Raw genomic sequence first — 23,319 nt, forward strand, 5'->3', positions numbered from 1 at the left:
GGTTTCTCCAGCACACAGTAACCACATTGTGAATGCCAAATGCAGTACTAGATTGAAAAAGCAAGTGAACTGCTCCTTCTTCTGTTTGGGGCAGCACGGCAGCGTAGCTGTTAGCACAATGCTTTACAGCACCAGCTGTAAGATCAGGATTCAACTCCTGCCACTGTCTGTAAAGAGCTTGTACTTTCTCTCCGTGACCATGAGGGTTTTCTCCAGGTGCATTTCAAAGATGTACGGTTAGGACTAGTGAGTTGTGGCTATGCTCTGTGGTTCAATGAGCGTGCTGTCACTTACGAGCTGCCCAACACAATCCTCGCTGATTTGATTTGATGCAAACGTCGTATTGTACTGTTTCGATGTACACGTGACAAATACAGCTAATCTTTATCTCCGGGTCCTGGACCAGTTAGACTGCAGTCAGATACAGGCCAATTTGGGCAAAGACAACAGATTTCCTTTCCCGAAGACAATCGGTGAAGCAGATGTTACTTTATAAATGAAAACTGGTAACAAAATGGATATTATTACTACAGGTTTTAAAAGAAATCCAGATTCAAGGTCACATTATTAATTTGAACAGAAAATTGTTGGTTCAAGTTGATGTGTGCATTATTTTCTCTTTCCATGTTTACAGTAACAAGATGTAGAACAAGCCATTATTTTGACTGCTATCCACTGCAAACACGCTCTTTAGTAATGCTCACTGCATCAGTCAGAAACAGTTTTGATGGGTAAACCACAGACTGAAACATTATACATTATTTATTAATAGTCATAAAGGACAGCTAATAAACAAGATCATATACATTGCAAGATTGATTTATTAGCTATAACATAAAATATACAAAGTATTTACATAATTAGCTTGCAGAAATTGTATCTGATAAAGTGTATTTCAACATTGTGCAGTAAAAATTGCTGATACAGTCCAAATGACTACATATAAATCTGCATTATAGAAATATATGCTTTATATTCACTGAAATAGCAATTCAAAAATGCAGTGTGTGTGTAAAGTCACTGTGTTGATGGAATGGCATACTGGAATAATCACTGAAATCTCTGCATTGTTGTGACATATACTTCTCACTTTAGTGTCTCTCCTTCTCATGTCATTTCTGAAGAATAAATTGGTCAATGAACTCATTCTGTTCAGCTTCTACCTTTGACAGGGCATCATATTCAATCCGATATCTACAAAAAATAACACGTCCTCTGTTACACATTTCACCCAGGAGATAAAAGTAACAGTAGTTTATTTGTAACACACTTGCTTATAGATTGTTCAGGGGAAAAAACATGTCACAATGCCTATTTGTAAGTTGATTCCACAGATGTAAAATGGTCTTGCACAGAACATTGCTCATGACAGCTTGAGGAAATAAAGTAAAAAAAACCTGACAATATGGACGATTTTCCCTAAAGTCTCTTATCCAGCATACTTATAGATGATTGGAGCATCATTAAGTATTACTACAATCTTAAAACGTGCATGATACCTCTTGCTGAATTGTATAGCCAGCATCTAGAATGACCCTAGAAACTGGCCAACTTGTTTCATTCAATCACAAATAAACAGTAATGAAATCATGGAATAAGTTGTTTCTCAAAAATAAAAAGGAACCAAGAGAATTGCTCAATAAAGCTACCTTTCAGTACGTGTCTTGAAGTGGTTTTCATTCAACTAAACCCCACAATCACATGCATTTACCTACTGCACCCCTTATCATTTAGAGTGAAATTTATTGTTCCTATGCTAAAATTTCTCTATTAGGAACCTCTTCCTATTTCTACATTTATGTTAAATGCTGCAGCCTTTCAAGAACTTCCTCTTCTTCCTCTAACTAATAATTTTTTTATCTGCTAACTAGAACTCTGGTTCACAAATTCTCTTTTTTTTCAAAATATATGCTTTATATTTACTGAAACAGCAATTTCAAAATGCACTGTGTGTAAAACCTTTGTGCTGGTGGAATCGCACTGCAGTTTTAGAAAAGGATTTTCCATTGAAGTAGTTGATCACCCATCCTATTGCCTGAACTAGGGTCAGTGTCACTTTGTAATTGTAGATCACTTTTAAAGGCACTATATAGAGTATTTGGGTGACGGGGTGCAGATACGTCTCTACCAAAGGAGGCGCAAGGTGTAATTCCCTCCACTAATCTTGCAGGTCACCCTCGGACAAGATGTACCAATTACTTAGCTCCCTGATCAGGGTCATGGGAAGTCATAACAACAGGTGGTGGATGAGCAGCTGGTGTACATCTTGGTTATGCGACCACTGACGCCAGGCAGACAATCTCAGAAGAGTATTGATAATGGCTGGAGTCATCCGTCTTGTAAAGACACTGCCTGAAGGCGGCAATGGCAAACCACTTCTGTAGAAAAATTTGCCCAGAACATGCCCATGGAAATACCATAATCGCCCACGTCATACGACATGGCACATAACCAACAAGCAACATAGAGTGAAGCACCAATTGAAGAAAATAACTTTATTTTTTGAAGAAAATAACTATTTTCACTGAAAATAACTAGCTATCTTATTTTTTTCAGATTTATAAAGAGTAAAAGAGAGGTAAGAATGGATATCGGACTGCTGGAAAATGACGCTGGAGAGATTGTAATGGGGAACAAGGAAATGGTGGACCAACTTAATAAGTATTTTGTGTCAGTCTTCACTGTGGAAGACACCAGTAGAATGCCAGAAATTCAAAAGTGTCAGAGGACAAAAGTGAGTGTAGTTGCTATTACTAAGGAGAAGGTTCTTGGGAAGCTGAAAGAGGTAGCTGAAGAGATAGTGGAGGCATTAGTAATGATCTTTCAAGAATCACTAGATTCTGGAATAGCTCCAGAGGACTGGAAAATTGCAAATGTCACTCCACTCTTTAAGAAGGGAGGGTTGGAAAGATGTTGGACTCTATTATTAAGGATGTGGTTTCAGGGTACTTGGAGGCACATGATAAAATAGGCCAAAGTCACCATGGAAATCTGTTGAAATTCTTTTAAGGAACTAAAAGGCAGGATAGACAAAGGAGAGTCAGTGGATGTTGCTTACTTGGATTTTCAGAAGGCCTTTGACAAAGTGCCACACATGAGGCTACTTAACACGATAAGAGCCTATAACCATATAACAATTACAGCATGGAAACAGGCCATCTCGGCCCTTCCAGTCCGTGCTGAACTCTTACTCTCACGTAGTCCCACGGACCTGCACTCAGCCCATAACCCTCCATTCCTTTCCTGTCCATATAGCTGTCCAATTTAACTTTAAACGACAACATCGAACCTGCTTCAACCACTACTGCTAGAAGCTCGTTCCACACAGCTACCACTCTCTGAGTAAAGAAGTTCCCCCTCATGTTACCTCTAAACTTTTGACCTTTAACTCTCAACTCATGTCCTCTTGTTTGAATCTCCCCCAGTCTCAATGGAAAAAGCCTATCCACGTCAACTCTATCTATCCCCCTCACAATTTTAAATACCTCTATCAAGTCCCCCCTCAACCCTCTACGTTCCAAAGAATAAAGACCCAACCCGCTCAACCTTTCTCTGTAACCCAGGTGATGAAACCCAGGTAACATTCTAGTAAATCTTCTCTGTACTCTCCCCATTCCATTGACATCCTTCCTATAATAGGGTGACCAAAACTGCACACAATACTACAAATTTGGCCCCACCAATGCCCTGTACAATTTCAACATTACACCCCAACTCCTATACTCAATGCTCTGATTTATAAAGGCCAGCATACCAAAAGCTTTCTTCACCACCCTATCTACATGAGATTCCACCTTCAGGGAACTATGCACCATCATTTCTAGATCCCTCTGTTCTACTGCATTCTTCAATGCCCTGCCATTTACCATGTATGTCCTATTTTGATCCAAGATGCTTGTGGACCTGGAAAAGTCCAGGTGATAACACTAGAAATCAAATTGACTTTATTACTATAAACCAAAGATTTAGAAATTCAGTGACTCAATGCAAAACATATCCAGGTGCAAACTGTAAAAGTGACCATAACCCAGTAGTATGTCACGTAAAAGTAAAACTTAAAAAACTAAAGAAGCAAATACCTGAACAATTCCTTGACTACTTGCAATTAAAGACTTAAGACAGAAATTTACAATTGAAGTAAGGAATAGATTTCAAAGTCTAGGAATAGAATCTGTTGAAGATAATAGCAATAGTATTACGGGAAAGATACTAGCATAGAAAGAAGATTGGCTATCTGTCACAAGACAGAGTGGGAATAAAGGGAGCCCATCCTGGTTGGCTGCAGTGATTAGCAGTGTCCCACGGGCAGCGGTGTTGGGACAGCTTCTTTTCACATTACACGTCAATGAAGGCTTTGCGGCCACATTTGCAGACGACCAAAGATAGGTGGAGGGGAAGGTAGTGTTGAGGAAGCAGGGAGTCTGCAGAAGGATTTAGATTGTGAGAATGGGCAAAGAAGTGTCCAATGGAACTTAACGTAGGTAAGGTATGGTCATGCACTTTGGTAGAAGGAATAAAGGTATAGACTATTTTCTAAACAGGGAAAAATTCAAATATCAGAGGTGCAAAGGGACTTGGGAGTCCTTGTGCAAGAAACTGTGAGCCGTTTTGGGATCCTTACCCAATAGGTATGCTACGTATTTAAATGTGTTCAGAAGTGGTTCCTGAAAATGATTCCAGGAATGAAAGGATTAGCATATAAGGAGCACTTGATGGCTCTGCGCCTGTACTCACTTGAATTTAGAAGAACGAAAGGGGATCTCATTGAAACATCGAATATTGAAAGGCCTAGATAGAGTTGATGTGGAGAAGGTGTTTCCTATAGCGGGGGAGTCTATGACTAGAGGGCACAGCCTCAGAATAGAGATAATCTTTGTTTTAACCAAAGAATAGTGAATCTGTGGAATTCATTGCCACAGGCCTCTGTGGAGGCCATCTCATTGAATATATTTAAGGCGGAGGTTGACAGGTTCCTGATTAGTCAGGACATCAAAGGTTATGGGGAAAAGCAGGAGAATGGGATTGAGAGGGAGAATACATCAGCCATGGTGGATGGTGGAGCAAATTCAATGGACCGAATGCCCTAATTCAGTTCCTATGTCTTATGGTCAAAAAGTTGGGATCTAGTTTGCCTCTTTAAAAGAGGATTATGAAAACTGGAATTCTTACCCATTCTCTTTTCCTCACCTCCCTCTGCTGCCCATCAACCTTCCCTTTCTCCCACAGTCCACTCACTTCTCCTATCAGATTCCTTCTTCTTCATTTCTTTATCTTTTCCACCTATCACCTCCCAGCTTCTCACTTCATCTCCCCTGCCCCATCCACCTTCTCCCCCCCTCACCTGGTCTCACCTATCACTTTCTAGTTTCTACTCCTTCCCCTCCTCCACCACCTTATTCTGGTTTCCACGTCCTTCCTTTCCAGTCCTGATGAAGGGTGTCAGCCCAAAACGTCGGCTCTTTATTCCTGACTCCTCCAGAATTTTGTGTCTATTATGAAAACTAATGGACTGCAAAAGAACTAAGGTTAAGAACCAAATTGAGAATCTTCAACTCAAATGTCAAATCTATCCTCCTATATGGCTCTGAAACTTGCAGACTGACATCAGAAAAATCCAGACCTTCATCAACAAATGCTTGCGTCAGATTTTGGGGCTAACATGGACAGGTTTTGCGAACAATACAGAATTATGGCAAAGGACCAACCAGACACCAATTGAGGCAGAGAAGCCCCTGAATAGTATCACCAGACAAGCTCTCATGTGGAATCCTCAGGGCAAGCGTAATTGAGGTAGGCCCAAGTCCACATGGAAGAGGGAAGTGTTAACCGACGCCAGGAAAGTGGGAATGACATGGTCACAGCTGGAGGGATATGCACAAGACAGGTTGATTTGGAAAGAGGTTGTTGATGGCCGCTGCTCACCAGTGAGTTGAAAGGCAGAAGAGAGAGATGAAAACTGGAATTGTTAACAACAAAATGATAATCAGCTCTAAATTCAAAAAGCCAAGAGAATCAACGCAGTTCACTACAACCCTTCACAGCCAGTCAGACTAAAGGAAATAACAAACAAAAGCTCTGTGGAAGTTACAACCCCGACCTGCTTTTGGCACTTTTCAGCAATCGACTTGAGAGGTAGTCTGAGCAACTAAAAGTGTGTCTCTGAACTCTGCAAATCATACAGATATCTTAAAAACAGATTGCTCTAAAAAATATGACTGGTGACAGATTCTTTGTCCTAGCAGAAGGTAGGAATACAGTATGCTCCTGTGGCCTGTAGCTCATCTTTCATGCTGTTTCTGATTGAGTTATGACACAACGAAGACTTTTAGTTTAATTCCCTGTTTCCTTAGATGACAACACAATGACAAAATGAAAGATTAATCATAATTATTGCTGGTATGTAATCGGAGTACAAATCGCAGGAAGATATTTTACATTTAACTCTTGGCAGTGTGGAGGATCAGAGGGATCTTGGTTTCGAGTCCATAGGACACTCAAAGCTGTTGCACAGATTGACTCTGTGGTTAAGAAAGCATACAGTGCATTGGCCTTCATCAATTGTGGGACTGAGTTTAAGAGCCGAGAGGTAATGTTGCAGCTATATTGGGCCCTGGTCAGACCCCACTTAGAGTACTGTGCTCAGTTCTGGTCGCCTCACTACAGGAAGGATGTGGAAACCATAGAAAGGGTGCACAGGAGATTTACAAGGACATTGCCTGGATTGGGGAGCATACCTTATGAGAATAAGTTGAGTGAATTCGGTCTTTTTTCCTTGGAGTGACAGAGGATGAGAGGTGACCAGATAGAGTTGTATAAGATGATGAGAGGCATTGATCATGTGGATAGTCAGAGGCTTTTTCCCAGGGCTGAAATGGCTAGCATCAGTCATTGAAAGTGGGCATGCAGGTACAGCAGGCGGTGAAAAAGGCAAATGGTATGCTGGCATTTATAGCGAGAGGATTTGAGTACAGGAGCAGGGAGGTACTACTGCAGTTGTACAAGGCCTTGGTGAGACCACACCTGGAGTATTGTGTGCAGTTTTGGTCCCCTAATCTGAGGAAAGACATCCTTGCCATAGAGGGAGTACAGAGAAGGTTCACCAGATTGATTCCTGGGATGGCAGGACTTTCATATGAAGAAAGACTGGATGAACTGGGCTTGTACTCGTTGGAATTTAGAAGATTGAGGGGGGATCTGATTGAAACGTATAAGATCCTAAAGGGATTGGACAGGCTAGATGCAGGAAGATTGTTCCCGATGTTGGGGAAGTCCAGAACGAGGGGTCACAGTTTGAGGATAGAGGGGAAGCCTTTTAGGACCGAGATTAGGAAAAACTTCTTCACACAGAGAGTGGTGAATCTGTGGAATTCTCTGCCACAGGAAACAGTTGAGGCCAGTTCATTGGCTATATTTAAGAGGGAGTTAGATATGGCCCTTGTGGCTACGGGGGTCAGGGGGTATGGAGGGAAGGCTGGGGCGGTGTTCTGAGTTGGATGATCAGCCACGATCATAATAAATGGCGGTGCAGGCTCGAAGGGCCGAATGGCCTACTCCTGCACCTATTTTCTATGTTTCTATGAGAGGGCACAGTTTCAAGGTGCTTGGAAGTAGGTACAGAGGAGATGTCAGGGGCAGGTTTTTTTACGCAGAGTGGTGAGTGAGTGGAATGGGCTGCCGGCGACAGTGGTGGAGGTGGATACGATAGGGTCTTTTAAGAGGACAGATACATGGAGCTCGGTAAAATAGAGGGCTATGGGTAACCCTAGGTAATTTCTAAGGTAAGGACATGTTCGGCACAGCTTTGTGGGCCGAAGGGCCTGTATTGTGCTGTAGTTTTTCTATGTTTTTATGTTTTTAACAGCATCAGGGCAATGGCTAGATGTAAGACACTGCAATATCAGTCAATTCTCTTTTAGTAACAACAAATGTAAAATTTTAACAAACCTTTCAAGTTGCATTTTCTTTTCAGCTATTAGAGCTTGGAGCTGCTGCTGTTGTGCTTCCCTTTGCTTAGCAACTGATTTCAGAAGGTTTCTGGCCCCTATGGCCTGTTGACAGCAAGAAAGTTAATCAACCAGTAATTTTTACAAACGTACAAATTAAGAACATAAGTTGATGCAGGACACTCCACTCCTTAAGCCTTCTCTCACTATCTAAGATCATGGTTGATCAGATTGTAACTGCAACCTCACCTTCTCATCTACCCAAGATAAATTGCTTATCATCTGTCTACCTGTCTTATAAACTGATCCTACGGCCCTTGCAATCCAAAGACTCACACTCTCAGACAAATGTTTGCCTCACCTACAGGTTAAATGGAAAACCTCTTATTTTTAAATAACAATGCCTAGTTCTGGAGTCTCCAATATATAAAAAAACCATTATCTCCACATTGACACCATCAAGACCGTTCAGGATCATAGAATTTAAATCCCCTCTCATGCTTGTAAGCTACAGTAATTCCTAGTTGGTCCAAATTTTATTGAGGCAACTCACCAATTCCGGGTATCAGTCTGGGAAACCTCCTTTGAATTGCCTATAATGCATTCACATCCTTTCTTAAATGAGATTTATGTTATACACTGTACTCTACATGGTTTCACCTATGCCCTGTATAAATGAAATATAGAGTCCCTATTTTTGTATTCACTTTCTGTAGCGTTAGGCAACATCACTGATCGATTTCCTTATTACTTGCTGTGTCTGCAACCTAGCCTTTTGTGAATCAATCACACCCAGATCCCTCGGACCCTCCCACCTGCAATTTCATTATTTAGATAAAATCACTTTGTACTTCTAACAAAATTTTGATTTCACCTTTTTCCTACATTTTACTTGATTTGTCAGAATTCTTGCCCAACCATCTACATCCCAATGCAGCCTCCTTATGTCCTCGTCACAACTTTCCCATCCTTGAGTCATTGGCAAATCCTCTTCCTCGCCACTTCGCAATAAGCAATGTTTTATTCTCCAGCCAGTGTGGCTGGTTCAACCTGGAAGTGTATGGATTGACATGATCTTACTTATTAAGAATTATACACCTTAAGATAACAGTTACAACTTCTATCAGAGAGAAAACTACCCTGCAATCTACATTTTCGGTCACTGTCACAAAGCACCACTTATTGCAAATTCCATCAGACTCTATTTGCTGAATGCATCAAATGGAAGCTCGCACATTGTAATGCTGGATTTAATTACCATATGATGACTTCCCTGCTGGCAGACAATTTTGAGTTTCATAAGGATGAAACTTTAACAAGCTGACTTAGTAAAAGAATTAACAATGCCATATTTTTTCTTCCCATTGTCAAAAACATACAAATAAAAGTATTTAGAAACATTACCTTCATCTTTTCGTTCTCAGCTTCCTTTGCAAGTTGATCAACGATCTCAATTAACCCACCAACAATCTTCTGGAACTGGGCTATTTCTGAAAAAAAAATTAAAAGATTTGATGCAAAAGTAAACATTATAAGTTGCACGTACTTTCCACAATTATGTTGCAGTCTACTTGCTCATGCTGGAATTGTTTACACAAGTCCTCTAATCAGTTCTACATCCAGACCACAGTACAAAACTTCCCTTAACAAAATCATTAACAAGAATTTCATGACACTATGATAAACGTAATCCATCACCTCACCGTTCTCAGCTTGGTTGCAGCCTTTTACGTGACTGATCACAAATCTTCCTCCAATGCACCCGGATATCATATTTGATAGGTTTTGTCATTATACATCCAATTATAGCCAAGGAATGACAGATATATATCTATTTGTACCCATATATTACTTTTGCTGAAGAATGGCCAACGTCCTACAGCCCACTCACATTCTTCCATGACAACGTTCCAAAACACAGTCCACATTTATACCCTGATGTCATCCAGCTATACCTCATCCTCACTTCACTTGTTCCCTCCATTCTTTACAAACCATTAGTTAGCTTGTCTCATTTCCACAGTCAATAAGCTATAGTTTCCTTCCACATCAAGCATCGAGATATTGTTTTGGTCACTGACACAAGCTTTATTCCCTGGCATCAAATTTCCTCCCTTTTCAGGTAGCTATCTGAAACTGAACAGACCATTTGCAGCCTTGGTATCATCTTTGGCCCATTTGTGGCTTTTGCCTTGAATGCAATTGATTCACCTCATCCTAACTTGGACAGCACAGCAGCATAGTGGCTACCATAACACTTTACAGCACCAGCAACCAGGGTTCAATTCCCGCCGCTGTCTGTAAGGAGTTTGTATGTTCTCCCCATGACTGCATGGATTTCCTCTGGGTGCTCTGGTTTCCTCCCACATTCCAAAGATATGTGGGTTAGGGTTAGTAAATTGTGGGTACACTACGCTAGTGCCAGAAGTGTGCCAACTTTGCAGGCTTCCTCCGCCATTCTCGGGCTGTGTTGGTAGTTGAGGCAGACAATACATTTCTCTGGACGTTTCTAGTAACAAAGCTAATCTAATCTAAAATAATAACCTTTTGGAATCACTTTCCAATGCTAGGCCAGTTTCCCTTCCCCCCACCCCACCTTTAAGACAAACCTTTAAAACCTACATCATTGACCAATCTAACAACAGGAATTCTGCAGATGCTGGAAATTCAAGCAACACACATAAAAGTTGCTGGTGAACGCAGCAGGCCAGGCAGCATCTCTAGGAAGAGGTGCAGTCGACGTTTCAGGCCGAGACCCTTCGTCAGGACTAACTGAAGGAAGAGTGAGTAAGGGATTTGAAAGTTGGAGGGGGAGGGGGAGATCCAAAATGATAGGAGAAGACAGGAGGGGGAAGGATGGAGTCAAGAGCTGGGCAGGTGATAGGCAAAGGGGATACGAGAGGATCATGGGACAGGAGGTCCAGGAAGAAAGACCGGGGGAGGGGGGGGAGACCCAGAGGATGGGCAAGGGGTATATTCAGAGGGACAGAGGGAGAAAAAGGAGAGTGAGGAACGTGTGTATAAAAATAAGTAACAGATGGGGTACGAGGGGGAGGTGGGGCATTAGCGGACTTCCTTCTGAATTCCAGCGAGTACAGACCCAGAGCCATAAAACATTCCTTGCATGATAACCCTTTCATTCCTGGAATCATTCTTGTGAACCTCCTCCAGACCCTCTCCAATGCCAGCACATCTTTTCTAAGATGAGGGGCCCAAAACTGTTCACAATACTCAAGATGAGGCCTCACCAGTGCCTTATAAAACCTCAGCATCACATCTTTGCTCTTGTGTTGTAGACCTCCTGAAATGAATACTAACATGGCATTTGCCTTTCTCACCACTGACTCAACCTCAAATTAACTTTCAGGGTGTTCTGCACAAGGACTCCTAAATCCCTCTAATCTCAGATTCCTGGATTTTCTCCCCGTTTAGAAAATAGTCCGTACATTCATTTCTACTATAAAAGTGCATTACCATGCATTTTCCAACTCTGTATTTCATTTGCCACTTTCTTGCCCATTCTCCTAATCTGTCCAAGTCCTTTTGCATCCTACCTGTTTCTTCAACACTACCTGCCCCTCCAACAATCTTTGTATAATTTGCAAACTTGGCAACAAAGCCATCTATTCCATCATCTCAATCGTTTATATACAGCATAAAAAGAAGCGGTCCCAACACCGACCCCTGCGGAACACCACTAGTCACTGGCAGCCAACCAGAGAAGGATCCTTTTATTCCCACTCGCTGCCTCCTACCAATCAGCCAATGCTCTAACCATGTTAGTAACTTTCCTGAAATACCATGGGCTCTTAACTTGGTAAGCAGCCTCATATGTGGCACCTTGTCAAAGGCCTTCTGAAAGTCCAAATATACAACATCCACTGCATTCCCTTTATCTATCCTACTTGTAATCTCCTCAAAGAATTCCAACAGGTTTGTCAGGCAGGATTTTCCCTGAAGAAAACCATGCTAACTTTGCACTATCTTGTCCTGTGTCACCAAGTACTCCGTTACCTCATCCTTAACAACTGACTCTAACATTTTCCCAACCACTGACGTCAGGCTAACTGGTCTACAATTTCCTTTCTACTGCGTTCCTCCTTTCTTAAAGAGTGGAGTGACATTTGGAATTTTCCAGTCCTCTGGCACCATGCCAGAGTCCAATGATTTTTGAAAAATCATTTCTAATGCCACCACAATTTCTAACACTACCTCTTTCAGAACCCTAGGGTGCAGTTCCTCTGGTCCAGGTGATTTATGCACCTTTAGGTCTTTCAGCTTTTTGAGCACCTTCTCTCTTGTAACAGTAACTGCACCCACATTTCTTCCTTCACACACTACAACATCAGGCATACAGTGATTATGGTCGACTAATAAATTATCGTGATTTGGTTTTATATATAGTGTTTTAATCGAATTCTTAAGTTGGAATCAAAGACAATAATAATCTAATCTGAGACGACCATCTAATATTACCATTCTATAATCTAAATTCTTGTGTACTTTAAAATCTACAAGAAACTTACTCAAAATGTCAAGTATAATTGTATGCAATTCATCACACATCCTTTTCATCAGTACTTCAGAATTAAGCAGCTAAGTAATTGGGATCTTTTTTTAATTGTACTGTTAATGATACCTTAGTACTGAATCCTTGATAAGTTACAGCAGGAGGAAAAGAATTACCATTTCTTAAGAGTGACATTCCAAAAAATTTGAATTCAGTTTCTGAAAGATTTTGGAGCCTCCCTTCCTGTTTAGTGTAGGCTTGCAATTTTTTTCAAACCACATACAAAAAGTTAATTTTTCACCTTATAGAGATACATAGAGAGATCCTTTTAGGGACAAGTCTAACACCTGCTGAGACCTTATAAAGGTTTACATTGTGGTTGTCTAGACACCACCCCATACAATCAAACCACATCCTTCCTATATTGTACTACTGTTACTGAAGCGAGTGAAACACAAAGGATGTAGTTGATTCTCAACCTGAGTTTGTGCAGTTGATCTTAAAAGTTAACTTTAAAATATGGAAAACCCAAATTTCATTAGGAATTCATACAAAGATTTACTTCTAATACATTGAAAATATTTGTGGAGCAAGTAGCAATTTTACTGAACATGAATTATTACTGAAGTCACAAAGGTTTTAGAGATATACATTTCTAAATCTATCAGATCCCCTGCACTCCTTTTATTAAAAATCTATTGTTTACACAGTTAGTTTAAATGGACTGATCATAATCCACAGTGTTATAAATGCAGATTTATTCCCTATTTTCTTTTTTTTATTATTTCAATTACAACCATGAACTCGTTTGTCTCCTCTTGCTTAATTAATTTCATTCATTTTAGAAGGTGTAAAAGTAAGTCTATCTCCAAACCTCGTCGAATTCCATTTTGTATGGAACTTTGTCATCTTGATTGATGATTAAAATAGCAGAAGGCTGCTTTTGAAACCTTGTCAGGATGAGACAGACAGCGCTGGGTAAACTTTATAAATCAGCACCATAGTAGTGTTCAGGTTAGTGTGATGCTATTACAGTTCAAGGCATTGGAGTACCATTCCAGCTCCTCTGTAAGCAAGTTCGTACGTTCCTTCCCGTGTGCGGGATTTCCTTCGATGCTCCAATTTCCTCCCAGTCCTAAGATGTACTAGTTGTAGGTTAATTGGTCATTGTAAAAAATTGTTCTGTGATTAGGCTACAGTTAGTTAGGCTGCTGGGATGTGTGGTTCGGTGGGCCAGGAGAGCCTGTTCCACACTGTATCTCTAAGTAAAAGAAAAATAAAATGTGGGAAACAGCCGATTAACTTCCTTGGAGAGGGTGGATCAGAGGAAAAGGTGTAAAGGTATCGGTAACTCTACCATTCTACAATTTACAGAAGCTCAACATCATTGAAAATGTCACCTACATGTTATTCCACACAGCAGTCCAAACACTTTAATAACTTTCTCCACTAGGTCTCTGTTAACAATGTTTTAAAACTCCTTAACTGCAGAAATTTCTTCAAAATCCCTATGTTGTAACTGAAAGGGTAGAATATTTGAGCTTAGTCCCAAAGTGAACCTTTTTTCTTAATTAATGACTGTTTAGGAACTCTAGATTCTTCTGAGATCAGTTTATTTCAACTTCTTCACTGCAACCAACTGCTATGTATTCAGCCACATGGGTTTCTAATTATCACACCTCTTGCAACCTTTCATAAAACCTACCTGTATGACCAGGCTTTTATTAACCCATATTACCTCATCCTTGGCTCAGCGCCATATTTTGTCTGCATATGACTGAGAAATATGACAAGATTACCGCAGTAAAACTTCCATCATGCATACTAATTGAGATAACAAAAGATAAGAGGAGCCTCACAGAAAGGAGCTGGAAGAAGTCGGCGAGCCAGGCAGCATCTATGAAGGGAAATGGTTAGTCAGCTCTTCATCAGGACTTTTGTGAAATGCTGCCTGGCTTGCTGAGTTCTTCCAGCACCTTCGTGTGTTGCTCCATATTTTCAGCATCTCCAGTCTAGTGTGTCTCCAAAGGATAATAAGGTAGTATCTCTCTAAGAGGATTCTCTGAGAATCCTCATACTGCTGCTGTATGAGGAGGGTAACTCTCTCTGCTACAATCCTTACACAACACTGAAGTTAGCAATTGAGTGAACACAAAATAATCTGCAGATGCTGGGGTCAAAGCAACACTCACAATACGCTGGAGGAACTCAGCAGGTCGGGCAGCATCTGTGGAAAAGATCGGTCAATGTTTCTGGTCGGAACCCTCCGTCCTGACGAAGGGTTCCGGCCCGAAACGTCAACCGATCTTTTCCACGGATGCTGCCCGACCTGCTGAGTTCCTCCAGCATGTTGTCAGCAAATGAGTGAGGAGTCTGTATTTCCGATCCAAAGGACTTCCTACAGTTCTATGGATGGAACTCTGTTCTGACAGTGACTGATGAAATTAGCCATACTTTCTCTCAAGTATGAATCACGAGAAAATTAAATTAGGCTTCATTTACTGGCATTCTGATCTTTGGAGTTTTCTATACCAGGATATACAAGCTATTCTTAAACTATATTCAAGACTAAAATAAGAGATTTTGGGATAAGCCAGGAAAGCATAAAAATTCAGCACACAAAATGGAAACTAAGCATAGTTACCTAGTCTGGTTTCAACTTTAGCACTCCAAAAAGCTACAGCATTCTTTCTGCACTCTGCTTAAAGAATTTCCTCCAGTTGAATGCTTTTTTACTGCCAAAAACATCTTACGTTGTTCAAGGTCAGATGTAGCTCGCCATCTACTATTCAAGCAGTTGCAGTCCAAGCATCTGAGCCAAAATCCCTGACAGCAGGGCAAGTGAAGTCTACCTCATTGATTCCATCATGGCTATTTGGATTTATTGAGTACGCCCACAAGAAAACACATTCCAGGACTGATAATACATTTACTCTGAACTTTGGAGTGTGGTGCTACCAGAGGAACCTCCTTCGGAATGAGGTATTGAACACATGTGTTTTATCCAAGGATCGCCACCTTGTGGAGAGGTTTGTGAGTTCCTGAGAGCAACACCATCTGGAGTTTAGCCACCTAGCTCCTTGTAGAATCAACCATGGCATCAGGGGGGAGGTTCCAGACAAAATTTGATCCAACCAAGATCTCAACGGCAGAGCTGGTGGAAGACGATGTCACAGCACAGCAGCAGTGAAGGGTCCCCAGTCGTCTTGCATTCTATGCCACTGGACCCCCACGCCGATTTGTTAAGCGGCCGCCCGTACATCAGCCTCCCCATGTTTAACAAAGTCACACACAGCCGTTCTCCATTAAATGAATCCACACTACCAAACGGGATCCTGGATTGGTCTCTACAGCCACCTGAGGACCAACCTTAGAACATCACACCCAATTAAAATGATTGCACTATTACTAAGCTCCATTGGGGCATAAAGGATGGAGACCACAATAAGACGGAGTCTGGAGGAAAATAAAACAAGCTGCAGGAGGAACTCAGCGGATCTGTAGCGGGAAACGACCAATCGACCCTTCATCTGGACTGGCAGACCTGAAATGACAATTACCCATGTTTCTTTACAGATGCTGCCTGACATCCTAGTTCCCCCAGCAACTCATTTATTGATAGGGCACAAGAGATCCTACATAAGTATTTACAAGAATAACAAGAGAAGATAGTCAATACAGGTCGACCTTCACTAATCCAACTACCTGTAATCCAGCACCGATTATGTTTAATGTGATCCTTATGTAATTCGGCATTCCCACTAATCCGGCACTTCTCAGGTCCCAATGGTGCCGGATTAGTGAAGGTCGACCTGTACCAATGTTTATCTTTCAATCATCATTATCCCAACGAGTGCTGATAAGGTCCCTACAGAGCTATCCCCTCCTTCCTCACTGATCCAACAACACCCTTGGGATGTCCTGAGGTAGTCCCACAAAGATGTGCACCTCTCCACTCTAAAGCGGTAACCCGCCTTCCATATGGTAACCAGTAACGGCCCGCTCTTCCCCAATACCTACTTTCCACAAAGTCCCGGCACTCTTCCTTCAGCTCTATCGTGCTTTGGGCCACCTCCGGGTCCAGGACCCTCAGTTTGTTCAGCTCGTCAAAGTGAAGCCCGGCCTCCCCCAGCGCTTCCATCGCCCCCGGTGAAACTCTGCCACCAGCCTCCGGCGACCGCTGCCACGGCGACGACGGGGCCTCGAATCCCGGCTGACGTCACTCGCCGCGCATGCGCAACCCCGCCTATTGTGACCCCAATTTTATTTGCACTTTACTATCCGCTCGTCACGGGCTCGGGGAAAGTGGCAGACACATTTTCGACACTGACTTTGCTCCAACAATTTAATACTTTACTCCCAGAAAAAAGAACACCAACAACCCTAAACTTGTCTTTCAACAGCTCGTTACAAAGCACTATTTTAGTTAAATAAAATCCTTCTCATTGAACCTTATTCCTCACGGAGGGAAGTATTTTTTCCTGGAAATCTCCTCCACAAAGGTAAATAATTGAAGGCGCTTGAGGGGAGTTGTACGCATGCGCGATTTGGCAGCCAAGGGCGGGAGGATGCGCGGCGCGCAGGCGCAGTGACGGCTGCTATAAAGGTCGTTCCGGAGCGGCGGGCCGTGACTATGGTGGTGCCGTCGGAGGGGGCCGGAGCTCCCAGTGGGAGGTGAAGGAGCCGGTGAGTGGGCAGCGCCGACCGCAGGCTCGGTCCTGCTCCAGGTATGGGGGCTTGGGCCTGCTGAGGACGATTCAGTTAGGTGGATGGGCTGACTGGTGCAATACTTGAGGGGTGAAACGCGTCACCCACGCATGTTGCTTCACAGGCAGGCTTACCTTTCTGTAGCGGCTTTAACATCTCTCCCAGGCTCTTATAACCCGGTTCTGATATGTGCTTCACATTTTGTGTACAGTGAAATCCCAGAAACGACGGTTTGCCAATCACCAGTTGATGTTTTGTTTTGCTTTGGGTTTGGGGATAAGTAGGAGATCTTCCCACTCTTCATAATATTAATATTTTTGCCTGAACTTTTACCTGTGGAAAAAAAAACTAGTTCTCAGATGAAAAGAAACTCTTCAGCCTTGCTTTAATTCCTCAGGGCAGCACCAGTGTGAAGGTAGACATTTGTGCTCGAGTTCACTTTGTGCCTTTAAACAACACACAAATGCTGGAGGGGAATCAGCAAATCAGGAAGCATCTATGGAGGGAAATTAACAGTCGATGTTTAGAGCGGAGGTCCTGATGTTGCTCGAGATTTTCAGCATCTGCAGAATTTCTTCTACACTTAAAAACAACTTTTTGACTTTGCAAGAGAACAGCTGCTGCTTAAAACAAGAGATCTACTGAGTATCTGAAGCAATAATACAGATGCATTTAAGGGGAGACTGGGTATGTAGAATGGAAAAGTGAGCGATGAGTTATGTTGATGGATTTAAATATAGAAAAGTAGAATAGGCTACAGGATTGGTTAGAATGAAAGGACAATTACTGGATATCTAACATTCTCCTATTTCCAATCCATTGCAGCCAGAAATTACTCTATTTAGAACAGTTGAAAGGTAGTAATTCATTATTTTCAATTGGAAATTACTTGTTAAATGCAGAATGAACCTGAATAATTCAAGGTTGGATGAATCAACAGGCCAATATTACATTCTCCAACAAAGGACCTAATTATTGCACAGTTAGAGACAGACTTGGCTAATGGATAGACTATAAGGAGTAATGGTTCTGAACTTGTAGACCTTGGATTGCAAGCATTTCTGCTTCATCACTAACAAAAAAATTCTTGATTTTTTTTTATTATTGGCTCTGCAGGATGTCTCTAAGATTGTTGAAATTTAACTACTGTTTTGAGTCGACTGACTAGCAGAGATCATAGAGTTGAGATAAATTTGTTGCTTTAGTTTTGGCCATCAGAAGCTAATGGAAATGCCATAAAGGTCAGTAATTGGGCCCTTGGCTCCCAGTGGTGTATAAGCCATCGATGTACTCACATCTCCATCGTCCTCTTAAGTCGATGGTATGTTTTGAGGTCATCAATGCTTCTGCAATCCATTGCATCCACTGTACAGGGGATTGGCCTATACAACTTCTCCAGAGCCCTGTTGGCTGACCTTGCCTGTTTCCACTTCTCATGACAGGGATGTAGGGTTGGACTTTGAGAGGCAAAGATCAGTACAGGGGTTTCAATCTGTATTAAGGACTTGGATGCATGGTGCACTTAGCTGATGGAGCTGCAGCCTCACAGCACCAGATATGCACGTTCAGTCCAAATCTTGGGTGCCATATATTCTTCATGCGAGGATTTTCTTCTGACTTCCTCTTGTATCCCAGCGTAGTGTAGATTGGTATGTTAACCGACCATTTTAAATTTCCCCTGGTGTTAGGTGAGTAGTAGAACCTGATGTGGGTGTTGATGAGAATGTGGAGAGAACGAAAAAGTAATGTCTAATTAGAAATGGATGATAGGTGGTCAGCACGGATTTGGTGGTCTGAAAGGCTTGTTCCCTGCTGTATGACTCAATGAAGAGACGAAGTGTACTGCAGGCATGTTTTCTGATTTAAAAAGTTATGTTGTGAAAATAAATTGTTAGCAAGTTTTGATGGTCATGGCCAGAGACAAGGATCCGATTGATTAACGCACAGTTATATAATATATAATGTAGGTCTCATCCGGAATTTTTCCGGGTAGCAGGCGACTTCCTCCCACGCCATTCTGATGTAGTTAGAATTTGCGTATGCGGCAAGTTACAGCAGTGGTTTGCCATTGCCTTCTGCCGGGTGAGTGTTTTTTTTTCAAAGAGATCACCAGCTCTTAACCCCGCACAGGTGGAAAGCGTGCCGGGGGGAGCCGGCTGGGTTCGAACTTCGGAACCTCCGCCCCGCAGTCCAGCGCTGATGCCACTACACCACCAGCCGGCTTTATCGCACAGTTACAACAAGTAATTGGGAAGGCTGATGGAATGTTGGACTTTATTGTAAGGATATAAAATATGTAATAGGTAAGTTTTAATATAACTCTACAAGGCAGTGGTGGGACTACACCTGGAGAGCTATGTATTGTTTTGGTCTCTTTTTAAAGAATAATGTTCGCCATTTTAAAATTTTCACTATGGTTATTCCTGGGATCAAGTTTAAAACATGAAGAGAGGTTGAGCAGAGGTTTTTGGGACTATAGTCATTTGAACTTATGAAAGTGACATCTCATTAAGGCAAGCAAGATTGAGAAGGTTTGACAGAGTGGGCATTAAGATGTTCCCCCTGGTCGGGTTACCTCCAACTAGATGACATTGATTCAGAGAAGAAGTTACTCATTTAAGGAGATGAGGAATTTCTTGGACTACTTGGAGTGGAGATTCTCAGACATTTGAACTACAATGCACTTGAGCAGTAGAGGAAAAGTGCTATTGAAAACGGATTTGGATCAACCATTAACTTGAATATTGCTGCAAACTTGAGGGGCAGATTGACCTTCTCCTGCTTACTCTAGGTATAAGATGACCAAACTCTAAACTCTACTGTTAGAATTGTCATCTTCCAAATGAGAGATTAAACTGGACTCTACTAAGCTCTAATACAAAAATCCCATTGTTCCTGACTCATCTACACCCATCCCATTTCAATCATTCCTTATTATATGGGTAACATAATACTGTTCCTTCTGTGAAGAATTTAGTAATTTTAGTGCAACTGGCACAAACTTTGGGTAGATAGTATTTGAAATGGTGATACTTGCATGCAAGTTCTCAAGTTTTGGATTGATGTTTGGGAAATGCAGCATGTCTATCAAAATGAAAATTCTGAAGGTTTGCCAAGTGTAACAAAATGGACAGTTCATTTCATGGGTGGATTAATGTTTAAAGGCCTGAGGGGATAATGTTTTGCTGAATGCGTAAGCTAAGAATGTAAAGTATCTGATTCAATGTGATTCAGATCCAGCGTGATCCTTTAGTATGATGTTTGGATTATCTTGTTTTCAGAATCATTTATTATCATTGATAATATGACATGAAATGTTCTGCAGCACAGTATAGTGCAAAGACAAATCTATAAATTACGAAGTTCGAAAAGTTTGCTCTTATTTTCCCTCAAGATTCATTCCAAGTATCAATAAATTCAAATTTGTATGGTGTTAATGTGCCAGGATGCTTCACAGGTTCGTAGTCAGACAGAAAGTAACATCCAACGTGTGGGTGATGTGGGAAGAAAGATCAAAAGTTTGACAAAGATAAAGGTTTTAGGAATTAGAAGGTTGGGAGAGTATACTTTAGGCATATGACTATACTTGTAGTAAAATCTCTCAAATTAACAAATTTCATGACACATGCCAGTTAGAATAAACCTGGTTCTGATTCTAATGATTTGGTTCAAAGGAGGAGCATACATGAAGCAAAATTAGGAGATAAGGGAAAGATGCATACATGGAGGGCATTGGAGATGGGACATATAAGGCCACATTCAAAGTCCATTGTGCATTTTTGCAATTTTGTTAGATTGAGTCACTATGTGTTTTCTATTGCTCGAGGGGTTCTGTGTAGAGCTATTCATTACACTTAGCACATAGCAAAAATCTGATCTAAACTAGGAGGCTTTTGAAAAATTCTTTTAACCCACTGATTTCTACCACCAGTGAACTGATTTTTTTTGAATGCAGTGCAACAGGATGAAATGAGGCATAGATCAAATGGAGAGCTATTTTTCCCCTAGGTGGAAATAGCTAATACAAGGGGGATTTTAAAGTGATTGAAGGAAAGTATAGGGGGATGTCAGAGGTAAAAAGCTTTTTACACAGTAGGTGTGTAGAAGGCCTTGTTAGGGGTGATGGTAGAGACAAATACATAAGGGACATTTAAGCGGCTCTTGAATAGACACATAGATGAAAGAAAATTTGGGACAGAAGAGTTAGATTGGTCTTAGAGTAGGTTATAAGGTCAGAACTTTGTACTCACAAAATAATCTGCAGATGCTGGGGTCAAAGCAACACTCACAACACGCTGGAGGAACTCAGCAGGCCGGGCAGCATCCGTGGAAAAGATCGGTTGACGTTTTGGGCTGGAGCCCTTCGTCCTGACGAAGGGTTCTGGCCCGAAACGTCGACCGATCTTTTCCACGGTTGCTGCCTGGCCTGCTGAGTTCCTCCAGCGTGTTGTGAGCAGAACTTTGTACTGTAGTGTTCTGTGTTCTATGTAACACTGCATGTCATATGAGTGAACATGGCTTCCAACCATTACAATTGCAGGGGACTTATTTTTGTTAGGGACAATGGAAGTTCCTCATCTGTAACTTCCAGAATTGGTGCACATCAGCTGATGCTTGTAGTTTGTTATTCATTTGAAGTGGGCCAGTCGGTCAGTAAGCATTACTAATTGTGCAGAAAAAGAATCTCGGTTGGTATATGGTGACATAAATGTACTTTGAAATTAAATTCTTTGAATTTGAAGGACTTGCTGGGATGCTAGACGAACTTGTTACTGAGAGTAAAGATCAGTGAATATAACATTCCTCTTCCTGTTTGCCTTTCTAGGAAGTGCTTTGCTCTTTAAATTAGCCACCATGCATCTCAGTCAGGAAGATGATAATATCAAAGCATCCAAGTTCCTACAATGGTATTCGGAAATGTGTGCCAGCTCTGTAGCTGAGGGTGGGAATGTGGACAAGTGTGCATCTGGAGTGCAGTGGAAGTGGTGCCATGTGTGAGGTCAGGGTCAGGAACATGAAACTGGGTGGAGATGGGTGGGAAAGACAGAAACAAGGAAGGAAGCAATGGTTATAATGGGATTCGAAGGTACTCAAGCCAGCAGCAGTGTTCTATGATAACCTTGGATAACTTGCCAAGAAATTTTCTAGTATTTAAAAAAAAAATGCCCATCATCCATATAACAACTGCTTCAGCGTTTTGGTACAGATGTATGCCATTTCATCAATTTTGCCCTCTTTGAAGCATCTGGTTTTCAAATAGGACTTGCCATATCTTCACAGATTGTGACCCTTCAGATTACTATACTGTATCAAAGTGACAACTTAATGATAGATGGGGTGCTCCCACTGCTACGTAGGAATCAGACCTTTTCTTAAAATGTGGGCAATTCCATGACTGGCAGAGACATTGGACTTCCAACATGGACCATGTCTCGGTATATTTAAAGCAGAGGTTGTCAGGTACTTAGCAGGAACATCAAAGGTTATGAGGAGAAGGTAGGAGGACGGGGTTAGAAGGAAAATAAATCGGCAATGATTGAATGGCAGAGCAGACTCTCCCATATAACCCCCCATTTTTTTCTTTCATTCATGAGCCTATCTAAGAGTGTCTTAAATGTCTGTAATATATCTGCCACTACCACCACTCCTGGCAAGGAGTTCCATGCACCCACCACCCACTGAGTGCTGGAAATGATGAGTACTCCATTGACCAAGGATGCTGCATCCTAGCTGTCCAGATATACAAGCCTGAACAGTGCGTTATGGAGAGCAAGCTGTTGCCCATGTAGCAAGCTCCCCATCTCCATGCTTCTGATGAACCCAAAGGAATGGTCTGCATTGAACTCCAATTGCCTTAGGAACTTCAACTCTGGATTTTTACCTCTGGGTTTACTTCCAATCCTTCTCCATGAGTAGGTATAGCCGCAAGGCAGCGGAGGTTTGAGATCAGAGTTTTCCTTCTAAGTGAGCTACCAACCATGACTGACGAGTCCTATCTGCCCAAAGTGACTGGTTTTAGGGTGCCACTGTTGCCCTTCTCCTGCCAGTAGAAATGGTTCTGCCGGGTTTAGTAGCTAAGCCGCACATGAAGGCCAGGAGCTGGGCTTGGTTGTCAGAGGCTATTTGAGCTGCATCCCACTGGGAGCCTTTAATAGGTAG

General features: G+C 41.8%; 2 protein-coding genes across 7 annotated transcripts in view; one reads left to right on the forward strand and one right to left on the reverse strand.

Moving 5' to 3' along the window:
- Positions 1 to 783: 783 nt before the first annotated feature.
- Positions 784 to 16,814, reverse strand: ift20 (intraflagellar transport 20 homolog (Chlamydomonas)). Of its 2 annotated transcripts, XM_072243375.1 has the most exons (4): positions 16,474 to 16,690; positions 9,348 to 9,433; positions 7,945 to 8,048; positions 784 to 1,194 (listed from the first exon to the last, which is right to left on the reverse strand). In XM_072243375.1, exons 1-4 carry the CDS (start codon positions 16,592 to 16,594, stop codon positions 1,113 to 1,115), a joined length of 393 nt encoding a protein of 130 aa, XP_072099476.1. In that variant the 5' UTR covers positions 16,595 to 16,690; the 3' UTR covers positions 784 to 1,112. The 2 variants fall into 2 exon arrangements, with proteins under 2 accessions (XP_072099476.1, XP_072099477.1); XM_072243376.1 differs by lacking the exons at positions 784 to 1,194; positions 7,945 to 8,048 and adding an exon at positions 8,871 to 8,993 and having other exon boundaries at positions 16,474 to 16,814.
- LOC140187737 (BTB/POZ domain-containing adapter for CUL3-mediated RhoA degradation protein 2) overlaps positions 16,772 to 23,319 on the forward strand; it is a 30,283-nt gene continuing 23,735 nt past the window's right edge. The window contains exons 1-2 of one of the 5 annotated variants that reach the window (XM_072243368.1): positions 17,042 to 17,180; positions 19,291 to 19,463. The gene's annotated coding sequence lies outside the window, so the exon portion shown is untranslated. Of the gene's footprint in view, positions 16,956 to 17,041; positions 17,181 to 19,290; positions 19,464 to 23,319 lie in introns of those variants that run through there. The other 4 variants (XM_072243371.1, XM_072243373.1, XM_072243370.1 and 1 more) reach the window with 4 other exon arrangements.

This window comes from Mobula birostris, chromosome 25 (assembly GCF_030028105.1).
Source record: "Mobula birostris isolate sMobBir1 chromosome 25, sMobBir1.hap1, whole genome shotgun sequence".
Taxonomy (NCBI): domain Eukaryota; kingdom Metazoa; phylum Chordata; class Chondrichthyes; order Myliobatiformes; family Myliobatidae; genus Mobula; species Mobula birostris.

Excerpts from the sequence above, each read along its gene's own strand:
- ift20 (XM_072243375.1), bottom strand. The coding sequence starts at position 16,594 with ATGGAAGCGCTGGGGGAGGCCGGGCTTCACTTTGACGAGCTGAACAAA. Across the intron at positions 9,434-16,473 it reads GTGCCGGGACTTTGTGGAAA|AAATAGCCCAGTTCCAGAAG; the intron begins GTAGGTATTGGG and ends TTTTTTTTTCAG. Across the intron at positions 8,049-9,347 it reads CTGAGAACGAAAAGATGAAG|GCCATAGGGGCCAGAAACCT; the intron begins GTAATGTTTCTA and ends TGCTGTCAACAG.